Source organism: Lepisosteus oculatus, chromosome 2, assembly GCF_040954835.1.
Source record: "Lepisosteus oculatus isolate fLepOcu1 chromosome 2, fLepOcu1.hap2, whole genome shotgun sequence".
Taxonomy (NCBI): domain Eukaryota; kingdom Metazoa; phylum Chordata; class Actinopteri; order Semionotiformes; family Lepisosteidae; genus Lepisosteus; species Lepisosteus oculatus.
The window spans coordinates 73,052,496-73,078,914 of record NC_090697.1 but is presented as its reverse complement, the minus strand read 5'-3'; the positions used below and the strand labels follow the sequence as shown (position 1 = coordinate 73,078,914).

Genomic DNA, 26,419 nt, shown 5'->3' with positions numbered 1-26,419 from the left:
GGTTTGACAGATTTAAAAAAAAAACTGCACGTTATAAAAGCCAAACCGCAACTTAATTTAATACTGTATGGTTCCACAAAAAAAGTGCTTAAATTTTAGAGAACGTTTTCTTCTGTAGTAAAGAGTTAACTTGCCGTGAAAGAGTTTGGAAACATCTGCAGAGGTGGATAGGCCTGCAGAATATACAGTATGTACTGTATATACATATATGCATTTTCACAACACTCTTTTTTTAATTGAAGAAAAAGTGGTTTGCCTAGGCTAAAACGTTTTTGTAACGGCATAAACACGGGACAAAATCATCACCCTGCAAGAATATCCGAAAAAGTTCACAGTGCTTCATTCATTAAAACATTCAGAACATTTTACTTGACAAAACCAACTTATATTACAATGACAAATACAGGAAATAACGATCATGTTTTTATGTTCAGCAGGAGTCCATAACACCATGAAAGTCTCTGTCCTTGCTCAGAATAAAATACCAGAAATTGGGTACTGTAACGCACTGTGAAGATCATTTGACAGGATCAGGTTACGTGATCAGCAAAAATTTAATTGTTAGTGAAGATTAATTAGTGAGTACTGTGCTTCCCCTTTGATTTTCTGATATACAAGCAACAGAACAGTGCTTTTGGCAGCTGTTTGTACTAAGAAGTGTTTTTGGTAGGTCTGATGTGAGCCTCCATATAGAGGAGGCCATAGTGTTGCTTTGGCCTTGGGTGAAATGTCATATCACAAAGCTATAGGAGCAGGTGCCTGTCTCCTAGCCTCAAACCTACCACTGGGTTTAGTAACATAATTTGTGATTACTCCACCCCCCAGTTAGAGCACCTCCCATTCCTCTCGAGGAAATGAAAGACAGATGGAAACAATGTTCACAGAAATCCCAAACGGCTTTGCAGCATAAAACAGGAATATTGAACCCAGAGACTACATTTTAAAATAAATCTATGTGCAGTATCAATCTGTACATTTTACAATTAAACCAATGTAAGCAATTTTGATTTCTAAACTGATTCAATCTAGGCATGCTCCTTGTTTTTCTTTGTGTATAACTAAAATGTTTCCTAATAAAAACAGTAGCTTTGTTGTGTTTGCCTTAACTTTGAAGTAGTCTTATGCATTTAATAAATATATCAGTTGCACATGCAAAAGCATTTACATGATATATACACACATATGTACTGTATTTAAAGTATACTGTATATATGAGACATACTGTATATATTATGCATGTGTGCACATATATACACAAATTCTGAGTTGATCAAATAAGAGTTGATATCTCAGATTGTAGGCCTGAAAAGATGTTGCTATACATGGGTGTAATGCACCACACGGTGTGTGTATATATTTATCATTTTCATTATCTTTTTATTCATTTGTTAAAAAAGTGATTTTACAGTAAACATTGCATGGAAACACAAGCTTTAGACTAACCAAGTGGATTTAACTACACAAAAACTCAGAATTGTAATCAAACCAAACCTGGATAAACAACAAAAGAAAAACTCAGAATAGTCCAATACTGCAGTGTAGCAGAATAGTGCAGAGCAATTACTGTAACATGTTTAAACTAATAACCAAAACTCTCATTTGCAAGACTCGTGTTTTACATTATTACTGAGTAAAATTTGTATAATCCACAGAGAGACTTCTGAATATCTTCCATTATCCACAGGAAGCTGCAAAGATATATTCAAAAACATCTATGTCATTTTTTGTAAAGTCAGCAGGCATGTCCTGACACTGATAATAGCACATGTACTGTTTGTATTCATACACACACATAAATCCCATGGTCTTCTGCAAGTTGTCTGATTCCTTGTATGACTTCTCAATTCAATAACATAAACCCACAGGGGGTACTTAAGGTGTCACAGTACAGAATGGTTTTCTCAAAGATCTCCAGGGGCTTTAATACTGTACATTGACTGGCTGCAGATAAAACAATTGTGTTACGTCTCTTAGCATCATGATTACAAATCTTTTTTTTATCACATTTCCAAAAAATGCCCAGTTTTCACTAACACTAAATACTTCATTCATCAGTTTTTTTCTGGAGATGCAGTGAGCAAGGACACTACAAGCCACCACCCCACTTTGTCCATCGTTGGAGGAGAAGCTGAGTCACTCAGGCATCTCACAAGTCCATTTCCACCTAGGGTGCCGTACCAGTGCTTGCAGTCACAGCACACCAAGCAGAGTAATAAAAGTCAACACACATGCTCTTCAGAGCTTGCTCCTTGAAATCTGGTCAGAAGATCCCCTATTGAACAGCAGCACTGGGAAAACAGACAGACGAGGCTCTCTGTAAGACATGGGTGTAAGATGAGGGTCCATAACTAATTCACAATGTCTCTCTCACTAGTTATTTTAAGTAACTCCAGTGCTCCTTTAACTTTAATTGACAACAGAGATAAGAAAATACCCCAAAACCTCTCCAATGTTTAAGCAAGAAAATAACATGCTCTAAGCTTCAGGTCATCCCAGTTGCTACCTGAACAGGTTGCATTAGGCTGAGCAATATTTCAGGTACTGTGGATGGATGGTTACCATGTTACTTATTTGGATGAAAACTGACTTTTTTCACTGGGACTGCTATTCTTTAAAGAGCTGTATCAGAGAGTTTTGTATTTACAAATAAAAGCTTTGACTGGTACTTGAAGAAAAAACATATTCATATACAAGACAGTTTTCTTTTTTTTCAGAGACATTCCAAGAGTAAACACTGAGGCTCCAACAAATTTAAGTGCATTTCACTAGTGTACACTCCTTTCTGTCCCTTACTGCAAGTGTGTGTTATCACAACACTGGAAGACGTTCTTCTCTCGTGATATGACAGAGATCACAATGCATCATTCACTATAATTTGATGGGACACCTACTGTACAGATGATCAGTTCCTTGTCATATGGACACTACTTGTTTTTCACTAAAATCAATCAAATGTCTAGAAATACTACAGCAGATACAGAATTCCAGCTTAATACCAAATTACTTTTGGATTTGTTTTCACTCAGTATAAAGAACAACAAGCAATAAAAAGCTACCTCAAATTATGCATTTTTGTATGTTGTCCAGGTTCTTGTATGAAGTGATTTTTCCAATATAGAACTGAAATTTGAAGAAGAAAGCATTGCTTAATCTCAAGAATATGTCTGTACAATTAAGTCAAGTTGATCTCATTCTTGTTCCTGATCAGTCCTTAATGTGAATTTTAAGGACTGGAGTAAACTGGATGCGGTGTTATCTAAAGATATGTTTTACAGGACATAGCCTTAAAAGGTTTACCCAGTCACTTTGGCATACATTATGACTGGGCTTACAAAGTGTCAAAATACAGACTTGTTGTTTAACTGTTTTGCTGGTCATTTAATGAGACACATATTCACCAACTGACACATAATCAGAATCATTAGCAGTTTGAAAGGTGGTGTTAGCTGCAAATCCTGGAAGATGTCAGCATGCCAAAGGTTTTTATTTCTGCCTTTGTCATACTTCCTCTAGAAGGGCACCCAAGCAAAAGAAACATCAGCTGGTATCAGCATCAACAAGAGGACTGGCGTACTGGCTCATCGTGAATGTTTTCTCCCCACATTGATCCTGAATACTCCAGATACACTTGACAGCTTTTGCTCCTCACGTGTCCCAGAGAAGGAAAATCTTCATATTCGAGGCCAATGCACTCCACAGAAATTGATGTTCCACAGCTCTCTATGGGGAAAACAAGCAAGACGTGAAAGGGGAAAAAAAACATGAGCCTGACCTAAATGTTCTCCTGCTCTGAAAGGACCTTCCAATCCAAAACTGCACAGCCAAGGGTACAGTGCTATTTACTCCCCCGCAGAAACACCACAGAGCGGTGAAGGTGGGCCTAGATGTCAAGGCCTCGGGTGCAACCTGTTTTGTTGCCGAATTTCCCATCCACGCCCCCCTGGCTCCTCTTTCCAAGGGTTGGGCAGGGCCTTCAAGAGCTAATCAGACCACAGCAGAAGAGCTGGAGGAGGAGGAGGACGAACTGGAGGATGGGGAGGAAGGCAGGTTCCAAAAGAGCCACTTGCGCTTGCACTGGCGCTTCTGGTACAGGTAGTCCTCCTTCTCTCGCTCCTTGCGCGCTCTCTGGTAGTGATCGTCTTCCTTCAGGTACCAGACGGGCGGCCAGCGGTGCTTCTCGAAATACTCTTGGTTCTCTGGAAATCAGCAGAAGGTCAGAACGCATTGCTTGTCGTCATGTCATGCTGTCATGTACGCATGTATTAAAATGTTAAATTGCATTTAAAAATCCTTTGATAACAGAATGCTAAAGAATTATTTATGTTATTTTCTAATTTTTCTGGCAATTACAGCACAAAACAGAGATTGAATTTGGTTTAACTGTAAAGCCACTGAAGCCACAGCAATGCTATTATTTCTGTACATTTTAATTGTCTTCGTTTCTACTGTTCTAACAGGTGAATACCTGCAGATTTGGCCTTCATGTCACGTGGGAACTTGCGACACACACTGTTGTAGTTGGTGCAGATGTGGTGGAGACACCAGTCGGTGAGCTGATGCGCACAGTGAAACTACGAGGACACACGAAAACAGAGGCAGGTAAGAAAACACTCAGTGCTTAGCAGAGCAAACTGCCTTAAAATGGCATTCCATAGGAATTTCCTCTAAATCAGGTTCCCAGCCCCGGTCCCAGGCACCCCACACATCCCCAATTACAATAACTGGACCCTTAATTGACCTGATTTAGCATTTATTTTTTCCAGGTCCTTACATACAGTATGTTGGAGCAGAGATTCTTAATATCACCCACATTTCAGTTTTTCAAAAACAAGCAAAAATTCCAGTTAAACAACTTGGCAGTTAAATTCAACTTAAGATGGATTTAAAAAAACTAAAGAACAAACACCAGCAGGCGTGAAGGACCCCAGAACCAGGGTGGGGACCCCTACTCTGAATGAAGGTTCCACTATTCTGAGAAAACAGTCCTGTTCTGTGAAAAGACATTGTTTAGGTATTGGATGCTGCATTTTTAATTTGGCAGAAGAATAAAATCTGCCTCTTGGTTTTGATTTGAGCTCAATTTAATTGCCCTTGAAGTAGCTTTTAAATAGTTTACACTTTTCAGTTTTTTGGAAAATGTTATGGAAAACAAAAAAAGCTTGGATGTTTGTTCTCAATTCAACTGCTTATGTTTTTCTCAAGTTTTCCACCTCTGCTGTACATGCCAATTCCTTTTGCCCGGGGAAACATTAAATTAACGTAGATAAACCAGCAACTGCAAGAAATGAGATCTCCAGGAATAAGAGGAAAGAGATGGAGGAGGTAGTATGTAGAGGGTCCCAATAAAACAATGTAGAAGTTCAGTATAAAAGCAGCATATTTCTTTGAATCATATTCCCCATCAGGAGGAAGAGACCAGATATATCTACCCATACCTGCGCCATTTCAAGGTACACCAGCACATCTCCATCAATGTCAACTCCCATCATGGCTGCCTCCATCAACATTGTCACAGTGTACAGCTCTGCAATGAGACACCAGCTCCGTGAGCACTCACCACTCCTGACTGCTGAAGGCCACACTGCATCCCTCTGATGATCACGGCTGTAAGCTCTACGTTACACAGCAATTGCATGATGGCGGCGCCCACGCAGGCAGCAGCCCAGCGTGCTCTCTTAAACGGATCTTTATCGTAGTTTTTTTTCCTCATCGGAGAGCTAGCTAAATAGCATTTCGTTCTACCATATACCGTGTATATGAGTGTAATGACAATAAACTTGAACTTGAACTTGAACTTGAACAATATATATTCCACTCCGCTATCTTGGCACAGGTCAAATGATCTGGAACTCCAGGACTTAAATACAGGACGGGAATGTCCTGGAGATCACGGAAGGTTGTCAGAGCTGGGGTAATTATATAGACCATGACCGTATACAAACTGCTAGGGTTCACTGTCCCTCCTTCCTTTGGCCTCTCCTGGGTCCCAGGTCCAGTCCCCTACTGGCCCAACACCTCCACACTGCCACTGTGTTCGCTCTGACTGCATGGTAATTGACTTTGTGAGTGTCTAGGCAAACAGTGTGTCTCTATCTGTGATGTTTGGTGCCTGTGCTGACTATATTATAGCAACAAGAAGACCTTATAAGGGGAGAGAACAGAACATTAAAAAGAAAACAAACCATACCCAACAAACAGACTGGCCACTGTGCGCACAACTCAAAGAAACAGCCACTGGCCCACTCCCACTTCTAACTCTCTGTGACGTAAGGAGGACAATGGAAGAGAGTATGAGAATGGGCATGGGAGGAGAAATAAAGATCTGGGAGACAAACTCCTTGTATAGGTGAAAATCAAAAATCCCAAAATGAGAAGTGAGTTTGATCAGTTGATCAATTTACAGCTGACAGAAGAAGTTTCATATTCCTGTTCTCTCTTATGAGAAGTAGCCTCCACAGTGCTTTTACTTCTTTCTACTTTTTCTACTCTCCAACCTGGAATTAACCTCTGCTCATTCACGCAGATGCAGCTCCAGACTCAATCCTACTGATTGTCAGCCCTGTCTGGTCTTGTGGCTTTGCTCATTACGCAGGGCCTAACAGAGTGTGACCGGCGTGTGTGTGTGATATTCATGTACATGGCACCAGCCCCGGGTACCTGTGAGCGCCACAAGGTGAGGCAGACAGAGGCGATTGGCCAGGACGATGAGCTCCATGGCATCCAGGTCTGGCCGGGAGCAGAAGCGGCCCGTGTACAGGTACTCCAGCACCGCCCGCATGCAGCTACGCGTTGTGTTGGGAAAAAGCACCTGCAAGAAACACACAAACAACACAGCGTGACCACAGGGTGGGAGCGTGGTTAGAACTCTGAGAGAGCCCTTGGGTTGGTGAATATTTTTAAAAAGCTGATGCCATATCTTTGAGCTAATGTGTACAAACTATGTCAGTGTACTGAAAGCGCCAATATCTCCAGGAAGCTGGTGTTAAATCGACTGACAAATACAAGCACGTGTGATGGTGGTTGTGGTTGGTGCAGCCAGGGCAACGCAGCGGCACCTCAAATTACTCTCAACGTCCCAGAAGTCCTCAAAGCAACGCAATGTGCTGCATTTTTTCTATATCAATCAGAACGTTCTAAGACTTCAAATATTCCTCAGTAACTGTCCCTTCCAGTTCTCACAAGGGACCCACCTCTTTGGTGCAGCTCTCCACAAAGGGCCCCCCAAACATAGCAGCCATCCAATCACAGCTAGAGATGAGCAGGGGCTTGTGAGCCAGGATTGTGCCATCGTCCAACTTAAACACCACATCTGATGGAGATAAGAAATAGAAAAGCCATACTTCAAATTTATTGTCCTACAGAAGGATCTCCTACATTACTTTTGCTACTTTTGCCATTGGGAAAGCATTTCAAGTAGGTAGCTGTGTCATCATGGGTAGGCTGCAAAGGAAGAGGTAAAGGTTTATTCCATGCTGAAAGGAAACAAAAAGAGACACCTGAAATAAGCTCCACAGCTGAAACACTGACCCAATTTTCTTTTCCTTTCAGCATGTAATAAACCTTTACATGTTCCAATGGAAAAGCATGATGCGTTCAACTGAATTACCAAGAACTCTGAGCGTTAGTCAAGCTTTTTGCCTGCCTATGACTGTGGAGTTTTAATGTATCAGTTAACAGTCATAGGTAAGTGAAAACCAGTCAGAATTCTGTGACACAAAGCAGAATCTAAAGTGAACATTACAAAATTTAGTGACAATCATGACGGGAGCAAAGCAGGATGTACAGCACCACACTGCTCAGAAGTGACGACTGAGCTGAGTAACTCTCTCTTCAGTTTTATCATTATATTGGAGAACGTTCAGGAAGCAGGGGTGGTTTTAGGTTCAGGAGGCCAGAAATTTATTTAAGCATTATAAGTACTGGCAAAAAAAAACTTTTTATAGCTAAGAAGAAGTCCCTGAAATTTCATTACTACCCAAACTAAGAAAATACTGTATGAAATCTTTACAACCTGAATTAATTCTAAAAAATATTGGCAAAGTTGTTTGCATACAGTATATGCAAACCTTCTCAGCATGCAACACATTTCTCTTGTCCAAAAGTTTTCATGGCACAGCAAATGATTTTAAAATAAGCAGCACAAATACTGCGAGAAACAGCATTTATTTCCAGCTGAAACAGACCATGTAAAATAAATGTGAATAATTTATTTTAAAAAGGGCATTTTGATGTAAAAGATCTGAGTTCTCTTCTTCTGCATTCAAATTCTAAATTTGAATGTGAAATGTGACCTTAATCTAAAGAAGAAAACCGTTTAATATTTGGTTCGGTGCTGGAAAGAGGAATACACGAAGCCCCTGAGCCACACTGTTTAAACAGAATCTCGTCCGATTACACTGCCTTTGTGAAACGTCCTGCAGGAATGTCACGAGGTGTTTCACGGAAAATATGCCAACATTTTTCTTTAGATATTTAAAAGGAATGACTTATAACCCCTTTCAGAATTCTGCAATATTGTGTGATCATTTCTATATTATAATAATAATAATTGCTTACACTTATATAGCGCTTTTTCTGGACACTCCACTCAAAGCACTTTACAGGTAATGGCTACTCCCCTCCACCACCACCAATGTGCAGCCCCACCTGGATGATGCGACGGCAGCCATAGTGCGCCAGAACGCTCACCACACATCAGCTATCAGTGGGGAGGAGAGCAGAGAGTAATGAAGCCAATTCATAGATGGGGATTATTAGGAGGCCATGATTGGTAAGGGCCAATGGGGAATTTGGCCAGGACGCCGGGGTTACACCCCTACTCTTTCGAGAAACGCCCTGGGATTTTTTAATGACCACAGAGAGTCAGGACCACGGTTTTACGTCTCATCCGAAGGACAGTGCCAGTTTACAGTATAGTGTCCCCGTCACTATACTGGGGCATTAGGACCCACATGGACCACAGGGTGAGCACCCCCTGCTGGTCCCACTAACACCTCTTCCAGCAGCAACCTTAGTTTTTCCCCAGGAGGTCTCCCATCCAGGTACTGACCAGGCTCACACCTGCTGAGCTTCAGTGGGTTGCCAGTTGTGAGTTGCAGGGTGATATGCTGCTGGCTGAACTGCTTACTCAGTCCAATACATATTACTTGTATTGGACTGAGTAATTTCTTCTGGACTCCTATAGGATTCATTGTCAGTTTCTGTCCGAGGAATATTAAGAGTTTTTTTCCAAAGACTGCAATAATACAGTGTGTACAGGACTGCGATCTGACTCAGCACTGTACAGCAATCCTCACCCGAGAACGTGCCCTTAGCCAGGCACTCCTTGACACGGTTGGTGCGCCGCACATGGAAGGCCTTGGTGATCTCCTGATTCATGAAGGCCTCGTTATTGAGGATGTTGGCCACCATCATGCGCAGGTCGAAGACCTCCAGCAGCTCGGCGATGTGCGCGATGTGCATCAGCTCCTTCTCGCGCTCGTCCAGGTGGCCCGCGTACAGGTAGCGCAGCACCGCTCGGAACGGGCCCAGCTGGATGGAGGGGTCCATGCGCACCACGGTCATCAGGCGGGAGCTGTAGGTCACAGGGTCCTCCACCATGTCCTCCTGGATGCTGATGAAGGCCCGGCTCCAGGAGGACAGCAGCCGGCCCCTGCGCCCCCTGCCGTAGGAGCCCCCCCCCCGGAGGGTGCCGTCACTCGTGGAGGCCCGCAGGCTGGCGCGGTCGCCCTCTCCGCTGTTCTCACACATGTCGAAGCTGGCGGCTCGCATGAACAGGTCCCGGCCGGACAGCGCCTGGCTCCTGGGGGTCTGCCGCTCGTCCTCCTCCTCGGGGCTGAGGTCCATCGAGAAGAGGTCGAAGAACTTGGAGGAGGCCGTGGCCAGGTAGATTTTGTGGGCGAAGAGGCGGTGGCGCTCCTGCAGGACCAGGATAACGTCGGCGCAGAGCGGGTCCTCCAGGAGCCGGCCCGGGTGCTCCTCGGTGGTAGAGGGGGGCGCGGGCACCGTGATCATGGGCGGCGGGGGCTTGGGCGGCAGGAAGGGCGCCTGTAGGAGCGGGCGCTGCACATTGCGCAGGTGGGACTTCCAGAACTGCAAGTGACGGCGGGAGATGAGGGCGGCGCGGATGGCATTGTCGAAGACATCCTTCACCCCGAACTGGGCCACCACGCTCGTCTCGTAGTACGGCACACCTAGCTCCTTGGCCACTTCCCTGCCCTTCTCTGGAGCCAGGATCTCATTGGGCTTAATGGGTCTGCAGTGGAGAAGGGGAGTGTGGAACAGCAGATGGGTTCGGAATGAGAAAAGCAGAGTGAAACACAAACTTGGCACAAGTTCGAGTGTATCTCATTTAAGATGAGATTCAAGGTATAAGGGTATCTTCTGATGCACCGCGCTGGACAGACAGCATCTCCAAAACAACACTGAGCAGTCCTGGTATCCAAACGGCTCTCAGAAAGACAGGTTTTCTGACTCATTCTAATTTGCACAGATGCTGCCCTGCATCACACACGGCCTACAATATGTCTTGTATTAATCATGACATGCTTTTAAATCAGATTTTTGCGTTTCGAAGGGCAGGACAGTGAAGTGTCAGTTGGTGCTAATAACCTTCATATGCATCTTTTAAGATCCTGTGAATGTAAAATATTTTTTTTCTGCTGGATCTGTTCTAGTATAAAGAGGGACTCCAGGGCTTTCACATCAGATGCGAGGGGAAATGGGCAGTGAATTTTAACTAGGAGTAAGGCTGTGCGGTTTTTAATTCCTTGTTTCTTAACACTGCAGTACAGTAAACTGTGAACTTTTAGAGGTCTTCATAGCAACTCAGGTTGCACTAATTTGACAATAAACAACTAATCAATCCAAAAATTCAATGTTTAAAACTGCAGGACAAATTTTAACAGCCTAATGTTTATCAGTTAAAGAACGCCAGATTACCAAAATATGCCATGTTTAAATTTCACAACCAATTATCATAAACAAGGGCATGTATCTTTTTCAACCGCCGAAACAGAATGCAATATAAGCCTTTTAAAATTCTTTTTACACCATTTTCAGAAATCAATAAAGCTCATCCTATCCTAAAGCCTTTCAGCCATCAAGGAAATCTATAAGCTTTTCAGCTCTCATTACTAATAACCTAACAAACTGAAATAGTGCATCTGCCACAATTATAGAGTATACACTCAAAAACAAATGTCTGATTTCTATACTGTTGTACTGTAGATATTCATAACGTGTACACATTTGTGGGCACTGTACCTACAGCATTGTTTATCTACTAATACTTTTATGTAATAACAGACTAATTGAAATGATTAAAATAGCTAAATCATTGCTTAATGATTACTCATTATTTGGTTTGACAAAAAGGCTCCATCAACATCTTGAGGCTAATGGACTGTATTGCATGTTGACAAACAAGCCGTGAAAAGCAACTACAGTGAGACACTAGAAAAACTCCCTTGGCAGAGGAAGCACCAGCTGACCTGGCTAGGGGGCGCCGCGCCCTGTTCACAGCCTCCAGATCCGCGTAGCGCAGGTCCAGCTGGCAGCCTACCAGGATGACGGGTGCCCGTGGGCAGAAGTGCTTGATCTCCGGGTACCACATGGTCTTCACATGGTGCAGAGTGTTGGGATTGGCAATGGAGAAACACAGAACTACGACATCCGACCTGGCAGAGGGTCAGCAGAAACAGATGTAAGAACGCGCGAAAGATACAGAGGGCAGAGAACAGTCATCACTGGCCTCTTGAATGTTCCACTCTTAGCGATGTGGTTTGAAAAGGCTTTGATCATCGCAGTCTACGCTTGAGCAGAAAACAGGAAATCTCACACTTCCGTCACGGAAAAGAGAACTTCAGGAACGAAAGAGTTAAAAGAGTAAATGTAAGAGTAAAAAAAGTAAATGTAAGAATAAAAAGAGAAAATGTGGTGCCCAGTACCTGCCGTAAGCGAATCGGCGGTCTTTGTGGTGATCTCCAAAAGTGTCCCAGAGACGCAGGGACACGCTAACATCATCTACTACATCCCGGGATCGCTCCAGCACCTGTTGAAAAACACATACTTTTTTAATTGATTTTGCCAGTCTACAGCTCTTTGAGCAATAGTATGGATGATCTAGACTTTTTATTTATTTAATTCCATTTACTTGCTCTACGACAGACTTTTGGAGTTGCTGCTTGTTAGTGTGTTTATCTACTGCGCTAAAAAATGAACAGCTTTAGTATTTATATAGTATGCAGTCAATATGACAAAGCAACTCTGGCAGCTTGGCACTGGTCTGAGACCATTGTATTGTTTTCTGTTATCCGCAGTTCAACACCTTACTGCTCCTTCATTGATGAGAATGTTTGTTTTCCTAGAAGAGAAACATTTTATCTAAGGATGCAAGCAGAAACAACAGCAGAATATTTTAAAATACAAAACACTGTATTGTAAAAGATGTCATAAGATAATTAAAAATAAAAAAACAATTAAATTATTAAACATATTAAATAAAAAAAACAACATGATAAACTATTCATTTCAGAAATAAAGCACCCCAATATTAATCTTTGCAAGCAATTGCAATCACTGTGAAGAAATAATCAACAACACAATTTTTACTTCAGAAGTATTACGGACAATTAAAAAGTAATGCTACTGTAAATGAAGCATGCTGATTTACAAAGGACCGAAAACAAAGAGTTGGAAGTCAACATGATGTGCAGTACCGGTCTGATTTCTTTCAGGGGGCTTGTGGGCTTGTTTGCACTTCTGATGTTGAAGAATTCATTGGACTGAGATAGGAAACCTTCTAATTTTGAGAAACCCCCTCTGTACTACTACTACAGATTGTTAAATACTCACTGCCAGTACAAAAAAAACATGCTTCACTGAGAATGAAATGAACTGTTTAAGCTTGAAAACTCATAGGAATTGCCAAGAGTGAAAGCCAACCAGAAAGTCTTGAATTTCAAAGAAGTCAATGACAAGGAACTAATTACTTTAACCAATTACAGCTAATTCATTCTTTAATGACAAATACGTAATTATTAAATGAGCATCTGCAATCATGTCTCTTACCCTACAAACTCCTATGCACAAAATGATGGGAAACAAAATTTACAGACCTAGGCAAAAAATCTAAAATATCATATTGTTACAAAAAAGGGCGTTATGAAAATAGAATAGGCCGAGCAGGTTAATTAATAAGTAAAATAAAAAATCATAAGTTATAAATATATGCCAAGAAACATATTCTTATAATTAAAGGCATCTTTGTTCTTTGTTCTTTGTTCTGCTACAATGAAGAGAGTAATAAATCAGGCACAGTGGGTTAACAAACATTGATTAATAATAACAAGGACACATTAAACAACTCACAATTTAAACATACAACACACAAGTTAGTCTATTTACAAACAAGCTCTATCGGATATAAAGCCTAGAAGGCCAAAAAAAAAGATAAACCTGCCTTCTATTCCAAACATAATATAACTTAGAATTAAAGCACTTCAAAGTAAACCTCTATTCTAAAAATACATCCACTAACGAAGAGAGACTGTCTTTAACCTAGGGATTCCCCATACAGGAAATCAGAGTTTCCCAAAAAAAACAAGCTTTTTTCACAAGTTTCAAATACTTAATTTGAATCTAGTCTTAAAGGTTAATCAGACAAGAACCTCCTGCCTGGCACTGTCTCTTCTCTCTCCTTGTGTCTTTCTTTCCTTTTTCTTCCTCTTATCTTTTCCAGTGTCCTTTCCTCATCTCCCTGCTGTCTACCTGCTTGTTCTATCCTCTATTCTTCAACCCTCAATCATTTTTCCTAGCTTAATTAACCTAACTTAACCAGACAATTCCTTTTATGAATGTGTCTCAGACCCCATACAAATTAAAAATCAAACAGTTTTACTGGCATGACTGTTGAATTACAGTGTTCCCAAAGAATATACAGTCAATACAGCAGCTACAAGCATTTATGATACAAACACTTCACAGGACATTTATATACAGTACAACGTACAAGACATAAAACACTATGTTGTTGTGTGAACAGGAGGTTACGTATTGGGCTACCAGCTCCACAGAGTTCCATCCCCCCTCTCTCAGTAGGAGCTGTTCTGAATCTGGCAGGTATGTTAATTCTGGGATTAGATTTGTTATTCTAGGGAAGAATGTTTGTCTAACATACTGATGTTTGACTAATACAGATCAGAAAAAAACACTTCAGTTCCTTTCTTGCTTTGCAGATTGGAGAGCACTGCAAATGTTAACTAGGTGTTTGACCACCCCTCATGTAGCTGTAACACTCAGTATGAATAGAAAGATTCTAATTTGGCGAATCAGTCTTGGAAATAATGGGGCCTGAAGAACCTGAGGAGTTTTGTGGTAAATGAATTCAAATCGTGTGCTTTAATAAAAATATGTGCGGTGTATAAAAATCACTGCATTAATTAATATTAAATACCCTAAGCTTTTCACAATCCATCGTTATTTATAATAGTTTTAATGTATTTTTTTCATTAGAATAGGACAGGATAATAATCAGTCATTAGAAGAACTATGGTATATCTGCAGCCCACAGAAAAACATAGGGGAGGCAGTACTGTGATATTTTCAAGTTTTGGAGATTTGCACTAACAGAAGGAAATTAAAACGAGTACTGTAAATATAAATCTCATGTTAACTACTAATTCTGATTTAAGAAATGATTGGTTTGAGCCAAATCAAGATCCAAAACACACTCCAAACACTTGTTTCTCCAATAGGAATAATAATTTGAACTTGCATAATGAAAATAATGTTTAAAATATAATACAGAAAAACTGTAAGGAGGTAATTAATGAAATAATTAATGTGCCTAAACAAGCTGAAGAAGGTCTTTTGCATAATACGCCCTGAAAAGAATTGTTTGTTTTCCTCACTGTTCTCAGACACATTTCTGTCCAATACAGGTGGGGTATGAGCCCGAACCCTGCTGGTCTGCAGATGCTTTTCAGGTAGCAACTGACTGAATGTAAACAGAAAGGCACAGTACTTTGACTTCCCAAATCCCAATACAAACTTGTTCAATTAAGCAATTAAGGTCGTCACTGACCTCCTGACAGACACGGTATTGGTCTATCGCCCAGACAGTGGGCACGTGTGTAGCGAGCAGCTGGTACTGCGTGAGGGTGGCATTGCAGGCACGGGCACAGATGAGACGCGTCTTTCCAACGGCATTGTCTCCGACCACCACGCACTTGATAGTTTCGACGTTTGGCCTCTCATAGTCCATGTCAGAATCCATCAATTGGGACCTGAAGGGGTTGAAAAAGAAAACCTATTAACATATACCGTCCCAAATTTACCAGGCTCCTAAAACCCGAGTGTCGTTCAACAAGGATGAGATAACCCTTAGATCATCCTTATGCAACCCTATTTCCACAGTTTCGTTTTGCTTTTCAAAGCTTCCAAATAAACTCGCCATGGAGTAATGCAATGATAGATTACAAAAATGGAAGCGTGTTAATAAAAATTCAAATTTGTTGTGCGATTTTAGCAGTGTCCAGGTAAGAATGACATTCACCCAGCAGCCAGGTCTTCATTGGACCAAGTGTTTTCTGAGCCACTGTGCCTAAGAGGTAACGTGTTCAAGTTAAGAAATTCCCTCTTTCCCTCATTGGGGGTGCCTCTGAGTGGGAAAAGCTTTCTGAAGGCGGTGCATTGAAGTTTCATTTCAACTGATCTCTGAACTGAACCAATCCCTTGCCTAATTTGATAAATGTATTCCTTTTCTTAAGTGGCTGCTGATTTGTAAAGTCAACAGAACAAGTCTTGCAGGACAGTGACCTCTTGGTGTAATGTGGCTGTATAATGGACTCTGAAATGAATGTCATGGGAATAGACAAAGTCTCTGATCACATGAGTACTGGAGTATATATGCAGGTAACTCTCTTTCCCAGCATCCAATGCACTGCAGACTCCTTCCTCCCCAGCCGCTGCTTCTGCTGCAGCTCATTTCTTTGGGAGCCTCTGACAGCCTCACCCTCACAGCCAGGCATCAGTCTCTCAGCCAAGAGTGTCAGGACCAAAGAAATCTCGAGCTAGTCTGCCGACGAAGCACTCCATGCTGTGGCAGACACCTGGAGCTTAAACATCATAAAAGCTTAATAAATTAAACTGGTGCAAGCCTGATAACTTTCTCCAGCGTTTGAGCTGATGATTCTTGGTCATAGTTTTTCCAACTGTGTCGATATCCCCTCTGCAATTAGGCTCGTCAGCTTATGTGGTGCCTTTGCAAAATAGAAATGGGATCACAAAGGAATGGATGTGCAGCGATGTTACAAAGGCTACTGGCTCTGTGGTTGAGGATCTGCGCCTGTGGCTGGAAGGTTGCCGGTTCGTATCCTGCGGCCGGCAGAGGAATCCTACTCCATTGGGCCCCTGAGCAAGGCCCTTAACCCCAACTGTGCTCTGACCCCCCAGCTTCTCTCTCCCTGTCTGTGTGTCTTATAGAGAGCAGGTTGGGGTATGCGAAAAGACAAATTCATAATACAAGAAATTGTATAGAGCTAATAAAGTGATCTTAAAAAAAATCTTACTTAGGGAACAATTAGAAGTCTACTTATAAGTTGCTATGACAAGGTTTCATAGAAAAGAACTGCTCCCTCTTTCCTGCTTATAACAGAATTGTGCCATTTCACAGTACACACAAGGCAGCTTGAGATATAAACTTCCTTAAAATTCAGGTCATCCTATAGTTTAGGAAATAATTACTCAGTACAATAAGATCCCATTATTTGATCGAATCCTGTATAAAGCACTTTGATCAACAGCTGCACAGAGGATGTGTAAAACAAAACTGGTTTCTCTACTTCACACAAACGCAAAAGGAAATTAGCTATTTGTGGTGTACAACTCAAAAGATATCTTTTCCTTACATGTTGCTGTCTGTCCAACTTATAAGACGACAGAGACCCTGTCCAGATACAGGAAAGACAAGCAAGACAAAACTGGAAAGAATTAACAGTGCTTCCTACCTGTTATTACTTTCTGTACAGGCCCTACACTCTCCATCCCTAGATGGGAAGCAACTAGGGAAGTGCTTTACAGTAACGACTGAGCAAAGAGGCTGGCATTTCCTGAGTGCTGTATAAACAAAAAGCTGATCCAGCCCTTCCATCATCCTCTCGGCCTAGCAACAGCCGATGACTGGTCAAAAAAAATAGTCTCTCTCTCTTGTGTGTGGCTTCTGAAAGTTTACACCAGGAAGACTGCCCAAGCTATGAACCCAGAAAATAGGGCAGCAAACCAATTCACCCATCTACCCCCAGCAACATAACTAACTGGGCTCCACTCATTTTGTTGCTTCCATATTAATTATATTGCACTGTACTATTTTTGGATTTTGATAAGGCTAGGAATTGTTGCACATAATAATCACTAGAATTATTTCAATTTTCTAAAAATAATAATCAAAACTAAAGACATGTTTTAATGAGAAAAGACAGGGTAGTATTTTATATTTATTTACATATAGACAACATGTAGAAATGCCAAGAATATCTTTCAGTTTTAAGATGATACAGTACGTCATGTAGTCTATAGCTTAGTACTTCTAATTTATCTTTGTCGAAATCAATATATTAACTGATTCCATTTGAATTGTTTTGATGTCTTATTAATGCATATTGAACTATGAAACTATGCATTTTCAATAGGCACACTGACAGAAATATAAAAACGGAAAGACAAAAAGAAAAAAGAAAAAGACAACTTAAGTCTCTAAAAGGCACTACAGTGCTTTAAAAAACGATGTAAAGAGAAAGAAGACAAATGCTTGGAATTCAGCTGCCATTCTGCATCAGTGCACACAGAATCCCAGCAGCTAAATCCAGTTACATCATGGCATAAAAAACACTCTCTGGACTTGGCAAGACAGGTAGTGGTGTTATTAAAACACACCTTTATCATATCCATCTGGTATGTAAGATTTCTGTCTAGGGGCTAAAACTGTAGTAGTAGGACAAAAGTCAACTGACAACCTAACCCTATCAACCAACTGTAGAGACTCCGAATGCAGTCTAACGTGCAGCTGCCATTCTGACATTTCAGCAACTTTCTTTATATACAGGTAGGGCCATATTGTCAAGTGGTAAAACTGTAGGGAAGACAGCTTCTTAATCTCTCCAGGGCTGGGACAGTGGAGGACAAAAGAGGGGTAAAATCATTGAATTTAAAAATGGCAATAAGCATTAAAATGATCAGGAATGACATCGTTTAGTTTTTTATACATTGTATGAAGGAGGTAAACATTCCATAGACCAGCCTGAATGAGTTACGACTCCTGAGATTGTAACTACAAATGCAGGGCAGACCTGCTATCGAGGATGTAGGCCTATTTAATGGAAATTTATCAAAATTTAAATGGAACCATTATGCTGAAGTTTTAAATTTGTTGCTTTGTGTTATGCTTATGGAATCTCTAAGTCCCATAATGTAAAAATGAAGAGTTTTCTGGTCATTCCTTCTAACCAAGCTTGCAAACTGTATAACTCAACCACTTACAGTAGCTGTCAAGAATAATCTTCTTTTTTAGCTACTGACCAAAGACACCTATGAAAATTACTGGAGATCTGCAGGGGTGGGAAAAAAGTACTACTACTACTACTAATAATAATAATTGCTTACACTTATACGGTGCTTTTTCTGGACACTCCACTCAAAGTGCTTTACAGGTAATGGGGACTCCCCTCCACCACCACCAATGTGCAGCCCCCACCTGGTACTAAATGGTACTAAACCATTCCTACCAAGCTCTGCAGGAACATGCTAAACTCTAGAATGTTTAATGAGTATCTCTGAGTCATCAGTAGATGAAGGCAGAGGAGGACTGCTCTTTTTTGACCACTTGAATTATTTGTTCTTCAGCTCAGAGTTGAACTGTAATTTAAGCCAGCAGACTGGGCCACCATTGCCCTGTTACATAACATGTTTATACCTGGTGTGAAAACACCTCACACCTGTATAGCTTTGTGCAGGGAAAAAAAAACATATGATGTGAATGAAGGCTATCTCCACAGACAGAAGCAACTGTACAACTTGGTTTAAAGATGTTTCATCACTTTGTTTCAGCCACACACTATTTTAAAGGTGGGACCTCTAAGCAGAGAAAAAAGCATGATACACCTCGAACACTTTCTTACCTCTCATCTCTTTAAGCAAGGTGGTTTGATCAATTTTCTCACAAGAAACCATGTTTGTTTCAATCAGTCCATACAGGTACGTCCTGTTGTAACACATCCATACTAGTGGCTAATTGGACCAGAGCTCATCCTGGTTACTATAGTGTTCAAGAGGCTGAGAGCATATCACAGGCTGTGTTGGTCCCTACTCAACGGGGTAGACTGGAGCAACAGGGGTACGGTACCTCACTCGAGGTCCAATAGCAGTGTCTGCAGTGCAGGACTCAAATCCACAGCCTGTCAGTCCAGGGACTGACCTGCTGTCTAGACTGTCCCTCACTAAACTTTAGAACTAAAGCACAAACTCACCGCATCAAGTTGAAGAAACAAAAAATGTAATTTCTTCACATAAGGTTGTTCTAGTCAACTAATTTCTCCTAGACAAGGTTTCTGAGAAGTGAAAACTGTCAATGATACAGGTGATTTCGTTTAGAAATAGAAATAAAGACGGATTCTTATTTTACTTTCTATGCCCTTGTCCGTGTTAACACGGTCTCCAGCTTTTTCCTTTGCTTCAGATTTTAATCACAAAAAGCCTAGTGGAATAACTGAGACAAGGCAATACATAATGACAGACGACGGACAGCTGCCCCCTTTAGTCAACTCGCTTCCAGTCTCAATCTCAAGTTTCCCTAAAATATTGCCATCTAGAAAAACGTCTTGAAAACACACATTTTACTAAAAACCATGGACGTTCTATATAATAATTTGCCAGATTGCGTCATTTCCCTTGAATTGCCAAAGCCGTCAATCGAAACACGTGCTTCTCTTCCACGTTTACAAGTAATTTTTAGAAAAAACGCCAAAAAAAATAAATAAAAAGGATGCTAAGGACATTAGACACATACAGCTTTGAACGGATTGCCAGCGATTCTGCCAACGCGATTAAATTAATTATACATTAACATATGTCCATGAACACGCTGTATAACTATCTGCTCATAAGAAGCTCAATTCGAGTGCATTTAACGCCACACGTTAAAATGGCGATAACGTCAAAACTCAGAACATGGGGTGAAACATGCAGTGTTTTTACCTTAATCTTTTCTCCGGTTGATCAATATATCGTAATCTTTAAATAAAATGGCAGTCTGGAGGGGGGGAAACGGACTTTGCTCACCTCCCAGTCTGGAAAATGGTGGTAGTTGATTTCGCTGTCCTACAGTCTGGTGTTTCCAAGGAAACAGATTTTTTATTTCTTACCAAAACTAGACGGCCACTTAGCAACCATACATAAACGCAATGGATTATTTAACAGAAAAAAATAATTTACAAAATAAGAACTAAAGATGTATTTTAAAAGTGAAGTTGATGTATTTAACTCATTAACGTGCATATTTTATAAAAACGAATATGTTAATTCCATAAGCAACAATATTTAAATACAACCACAGAAGTGCCATTGTTTTATTATGACAGTATGTAACATTCACTAGAAAGAAAACATAACACAAAGATTAAATTAGCAAAGGTACAATGAGGTTTTCCAATCCGAAAATCAAGGACAAATCTATCGTTTCGGAATGACAAAGCTTATATTGAACATCAGCTGTCAGAGATCCAAAACCGCATTTGCAAGACGATCCTCTCCAGTTTGGTAAAAGCCAGTCTTCTTTTTCTTGTTACGCATACAAACGCCATTACTGCTATACTATAACGGTATTTTCAACGCCCCCGGCAGCAACACACATACACTTCAAAACTAAAAAAAAAAGACGGAAACTACAAATTAAGAGGTAGCGGGCTGAGCAGCACTGATCAAAACGGACAGCAGACGTCTCCCGGTTATTGACGGACGTGATCACGTGAAATAAAATAAACCGAGATGCTTCATTGCCACGGATATCTTCCAGACGCACTGCGCGCTGAAGAAACACTTCTTAACAAACTAGATTTGTCGAATAAAGCGTTCAAAATGTGGAAGCTTTGAAAGACTCTAGCCCTGTCTTAGTTACGGACTCCAATACTGCTGCGGACCAAGGCTTCAGCCCATTCATAAAAAGTCTTCAGTCCCCGCCTTTTACGATGGATAATGTGTTGATTGGCTATTTCTAAGATGCTTGCTATTGATTGGCTGCCGCGGCTGCTTGTTACCGCGGGTTATAATACGGTGAAGGTGACTCGTGACTGCTGGGTCATAACATCAGCAGGTCGCTCTTAATGGTGAGAGCTTCACGTTTCCACTGCGTAGGTTATTTTTGGACTCCGTAGGTATTTGGTCTCTATTAACTGGAGACGCTCATGGGGAGTGTTTTTATTTTTTATATGCATTGGTTAAAAATGCGTGGTTTAAGCACATGTTCGTTTGTAAATCACAAAATGAACGACATTGTAACATTCGAAATTCAGATATTTTGTTTTCGGGGACGCAAACATGAGAGTCGCTACTTCTGACACACAGGAACTGAGACTTTCAGGGGCACGGTCTTCTTTTAATCTAGTGGTTGATATTTGATTTTAGTTCATGTCGTATGGGAGGCTACATTCCATTTTTGTTGTACTATTTATTAAAACGGGGAAAGGAAGGGGGTTTCACAACTATCCTGGAGTCAAAGCCTTTCTCATATCAACACACGTCGATTGAAAACAACTTAGTTTCGACTTTTCAAAGACCTGAAACAAAAAGGAAGCAACAGCAAATAGATACCCAACAGGAAGTTCAGGAGATATGTACTGTAGTTCAGGAAAAACCAACATAAGAAGAATGTAAGAAAAGTTACATACGAGAGTAGTTCTTTGATCCAGAGATTTAATCCCGCCGTTCAGTGAAAGAAGTAAGGGTATCAGCTTCAACAACGTTGCTGGGTAGCTGGTTCCATACTCCCACAGCCCTTTGCGTAAAGAAATGCCTCCTGTTCACGTTTTTAAATGCATTCCCATGTAGTTATCACTCGCGCCCTCTGATTTTGTCAGTACCTTTGAGGATTTTAAATACTTGAATTACATCCCATCATAGTCTTCTCTGTTCAAGACTACAAAGATACAGTTCTTCCAGCCTGCCAGTGCTGGACATTCCCTTAAGCCCCAGCATGTCCAGTATCTGATCGGTCTTGTCTTGACAGATACCAGACCAGCAATATTTTATCCCATAACATGGAGGCCATAATTGTACACAATATTCAAGTCAGGTGATGTGAAGTTTCCACATCCAAACCCCAGCTCTGCATCCAACCCAACTCCATTACTGAATGGCATAGAGTCGACTATGACATTTCTTTTGTATTATTTTAAAGTGGGCTATTTGTCGTCTCTGTCCATCGCACAGTCTGTTCTCTTCAGCTTTTTACACATCTCTTCGCCTAATCCTACCAACGATAGCTGTGGAAAGGGGCTCTGCTGAATGAATACAGTACGTTATTGGCAGGACCGGCGTTAATATGACATAAAACAGACAAGACGTGGCAAAAATGTAAATGCAGACAAAAGACACCGATTCTGCTTAAAATGCTGTAAATATTGAGTTTTGGAACTGAAGTAATTCACTGGCGTACAGAGCAAACAAGCGAAGCATAAAAACAGCTGATCTGGCCATATTGGCTGGGGGGGAGCGTGTCTCCATTATTAAAGTGGGGAATCAATTCCTCTTTGGTAGTGTCAGATGCTACAGTATTCCTCATGCGCCTTTCCCCTTCAACATCAGTTCATGGCCGCCCCTTCCTTCGTCCACGTTTTTGGAACGTTCGCTGAAAGGCAGCAAGTGCTGGTGAAGCTCTTGGGATGGGAACTCGGGAAAGAGGAATGGGGAGGAATCGAGTATAAAAAAAGACTGGACCTCAGCCTTGAAGCAGAACTGTAGCTCACAGCTTCCCAATAGCCCTTTTCCCCCCGAGGTTTTTTTTCTTGAATTCAGGAGAGCTGGCCAAGCTCCTTCAGAGCCTGAGCTCAGCAGAACACCATCCACATGACTCAGCAGAACCTGACAGAATTGCTTCCATCATACAGTAGCTGTTCAAGCTGCAGCTCTGCCACATTCTAGTAACTACAGGGGTAGCTTAAGTGTATTTGGTGTGATGTTTTTTTTTTTTTACTTTTACTTGTGTGTGAGGGTTGTGAAACTCTGGTGGCAGGAAGCACTGGGAACTCAAATTGTCTAGGACCCACATAGTGGGATGTGATTTGACATCCTGTAAGGGACAATTCACCTATAATTTTCCCCTTTACCTTCAGTATTGAATCCTTTAGCAACTCAGCCCACAGTATTACCCAGACCTAGACTCTCAACAAAAATACTACAACTACTCCATCTTTCAGCACATGTAACGTCCATCTACAACAAGCATCAATAATCATGAGATCCAAAACCTTCTAAAAACCAGAATAGACAATATTCTTGCAGTATGCCTCTGGTCATGTGTATGGCAAGCTTCCAGACACATCTTCAGAGTATATGTGTAACAAACAAAAGATGACACAAATGTAAAGTAAACTTATCATTCCTATGCTTAACCAGGCTAGTATACAATACATGCATTTAACCGATTTAATAATATAATAATATTTAATTTAATAAATCATTAACTTATTTTTTTCTAATGGTGTACGAAAACATAACAGTGTTTGGATGAACATGCAGTTAATTCTTGTACCGGTACTTCGGGCGCAGTTTCCCACAGTGTTACTGTGTGAAGTTATTTGGTCATTCTTTTCAGAGTACGTTTTACTACTGCAGGACCTGAAAAAAACCCACTAGAACCGGTAAATTAGGCCTATCTTTTTTTTTGTTTTGGCTTTAGTTTGTATACATCTTTTCATTACACACATCGGTATGCTTAAATATGTACGAAGACATGGGGAAAGCAGATGGAGCAACGTCTTCTCCTCTTACCGTAGTATATTGAAGTGGTGCATCGGGCTGGCTGGCGTTTGAAAGCTCAGGGAAGAATTCATCTCCACCGGCCGCAGCCAGCACCTGGAGGAAGCCGGGAGTTCGCTTCATTTTTCCGGCATAAATCAGTAAGGCTTTTTTTGTGTGTGCGTGAGGATTTCGACTCCGTTTACGGTTTAACGCAGTTCCCAGGCCTTTCCGTGTCGTTCCACTGTCGGACAGTGATTTATTTATTGCTCAGTGCTACGGGATCTGTTTCCCAAGCGGGTTCGCTGCCACTGAACCCTCTGCCCGCACATAAGGTACTGGGGGCGGATTCAGTTTCAGCGCTGTGCTGCAGCATCGCACAGCCCACAGCTATGTACAGCAGGGGACACACATTTCGCGGACACGTACTCAGAAAGCCGACCTGTCCTTCTATTCCGGAATAACGCGGTGAGCAAATCCCTCTCTAGAAGTCACCGCGTGCCAACTGCAGCTTCCCTTTCAAATATTTAACCATCTCAAGACCTACAGCAGAACTCTCCGGGGTTGGGACCGTACGGAGCAGCGACGGGGCAAACGATCTTCGTGCGTTTCCACTTTGCTGCTGGCTCGTAGGGGACGGCGGGTTTAACGGGATTTCAGGTTAAATTGGTACTGCGCTCCGCCGCTCGCAAGGTCACCGCGCCGACGTCAGCAACACACCGGGAGCTTTATTTCAAATAAATCCTCTTCCGTGTGCCCCCTTCCTTTCAGAAAACAAACACACCTTTCAGGTTAATTAGTGTTTCTGAAAGTCCCTGCGTGCGCCGTGATGGAATAGCGTCCGGTCCGGTTTGTAGCTTCCTCTTCGCGTCCCGTGTCTGTGTCCGCAGTGTTTCCATTCCGATGCCAGGAATTGGCTGGCTGCCTTTCTCAACCTTCCGTGGACTTTTAAGTTTTATTTTTTTGGTCAGGTTTTTTCATATAACCCAGAGGTAACCAATCCTGGTCCTGCAGGGCCAGCGTGACTGATGGTTTTTCCAGGCTCTCTTTAAAGCACCAGCACCCGAAGAGCTGGTGCAATTAAATTATTAAATGTGCATCTGTCGTCCCTTCCCAGACCGGAGAAGTCCTCCTTCTCCACCCTGGTCCTGGAGTTTCCCTGTGTCTTTAGGCTGTACGTTCAACAGTGTTCTTTCTGATAGGCTAATTGAGCTCTAGTTGATTATTCGGACCCTTAAGAGGTTGTACAGTACTTACTCATAATAACCAGCAACTTCCATGGTCCTGCTGCTTTGCTTAGAGGCATCCAGATGTCCTGCAAAAACAGAGACTGAGAGAAATCGCCAAAAAACACTGGAACAATCTCAGTCAACATTTCTGCCATAGTTCTGCAATTCAGATCTGATGGTGCTAGCACTCTTTATGACAAAATGTAGCAATAACCTAAATTTCAAATGTGACATAACTTTCATGCAGACATTTTTGTAGAGACGTGCACTGGGAGAATGTGGAAGGGATGTTCACAGAGACGAAAACGTTCCGGTAGGCCTCTGAAACCAGTCATTTAAAAATGCTGCCATGTGTGTAGTGACCCTCGATTAGATATTCGTCAAAAGAGATCTTCAATATCAGACATTTCATCAGATTTTGTGTTGCAAATAGTGTCATTCAGTAAGCGATTACACGATAAAAGAGAACTCCAAAACAGTCCAATGGGTCAGGTGAACGTTTGGTGGTTACTGATGCAAAGGTACCTCATTTGAGTCTAATGTGCCATACAATGTGAAGTTTTGATTTTTTTATTGTTACTTTAAAAATATATTCTTGCAGCTTTCTTCAAAAAAGTCCATGTTCATGTATGGGTATCACGTGACAAAGCTAATAGGGTAAAGTGTTATTCCTCACCAAATTGAGCAATGGTATCAAATATATTTCATATTGTATATCACACAATATAGCATATATGTTCTCTAAAGCAGTCTTATCACCCTGCAGCTCAAAACCTCCAACCCACTGAAGCTTGGCAGGTGTGAGCCTGGTCAGGGCCTGGATGAGAGACCTCCTGGGAAAAACTAAGATTGCTGCTGGAAGAGGTGTTAGTGGGGCCAGCAGGGGGCGCTCACCCTGTAGTCTATATGTCTATATGGGTCCTAATGCCCTTGTATAGTGATGGGGACATTATAATGTAAAAAGGCACCATCCTTTGGATAAGATGTAAAATCGAGGTCCTGATTCTCTGTGATCATTAAAAATCCCAGGGTGTTTCTCAAAAAGAGTAGGGGTGTTACTCCGGCGTCCTGGCCAATTTTCCTGTTGGCGTGTCCACAAAAGTGCTATATAAGTGTAAGCAAGTATTATTAATAATAAGAATGCTAATCTGAACCTAATTTCGCAAGACTGAATTTTTTCCTGT

The 26,419-nt window shown here is 41.5% G+C and overlaps 2 protein-coding genes across 8 annotated transcripts in view; one reads left to right on the top strand and one right to left on the bottom strand.

Moving 5' to 3' along the window:
* Positions 1-346: 346 nt before the first annotated feature.
* LOC102689237 (rho-related BTB domain-containing protein 2) overlaps positions 347-26,419 on the bottom strand; it is a 36,548-nt gene continuing 10,475 nt past the window's right edge. The window contains exons 1-12 of one of the 7 annotated variants that reach the window (XR_001480311.2): positions 24,040-25,236; positions 15,086-15,287; positions 11,949-12,052; positions 11,493-11,678; positions 9,297-10,255; positions 7,191-7,309; positions 6,658-6,808; positions 5,436-5,524; positions 4,466-4,571; positions 3,575-4,196; positions 3,057-3,120; positions 347-2,314 (exon numbers count right to left, since the gene is read on the bottom strand). Coding sequence is in view for 4 of the 7 variants with exons in the window: in XM_006625300.3 (XP_006625363.2) it covers positions 3,985-4,196; positions 4,466-4,571; positions 5,436-5,524; positions 6,658-6,808; positions 7,191-7,309; positions 9,297-10,255; positions 11,493-11,678; positions 11,949-12,052; positions 15,086-15,287; positions 24,040-24,101 (2,190 nt within the window). In the remaining 3 variants the exon portion in view is untranslated. Of the gene's footprint in view, positions 4,197-4,465; positions 4,572-5,435; positions 5,525-6,657; positions 6,809-7,190; positions 7,310-9,296; positions 10,256-11,492; positions 11,679-11,948; positions 12,053-15,085; positions 15,288-20,250; positions 21,265-24,039; positions 25,237-25,263; positions 25,322-26,419 lie in introns of those variants that run through there. The other 6 variants (XR_011183442.1, XR_011183441.1, XM_015362856.2 and 3 more) reach the window with 6 other exon arrangements.
* Positions 24,059-26,419, top strand: part of sorbs3 (sorbin and SH3 domain containing 3) — a 62,212-nt gene continuing 59,851 nt past the window's right edge. Inside the window, exon 1 of the mRNA XM_015362411.2 lies at positions 24,059-24,167. The gene's annotated coding sequence lies outside the window, so the exon portion shown is untranslated. The remainder of the gene's footprint in view (positions 24,168-26,419) is intronic.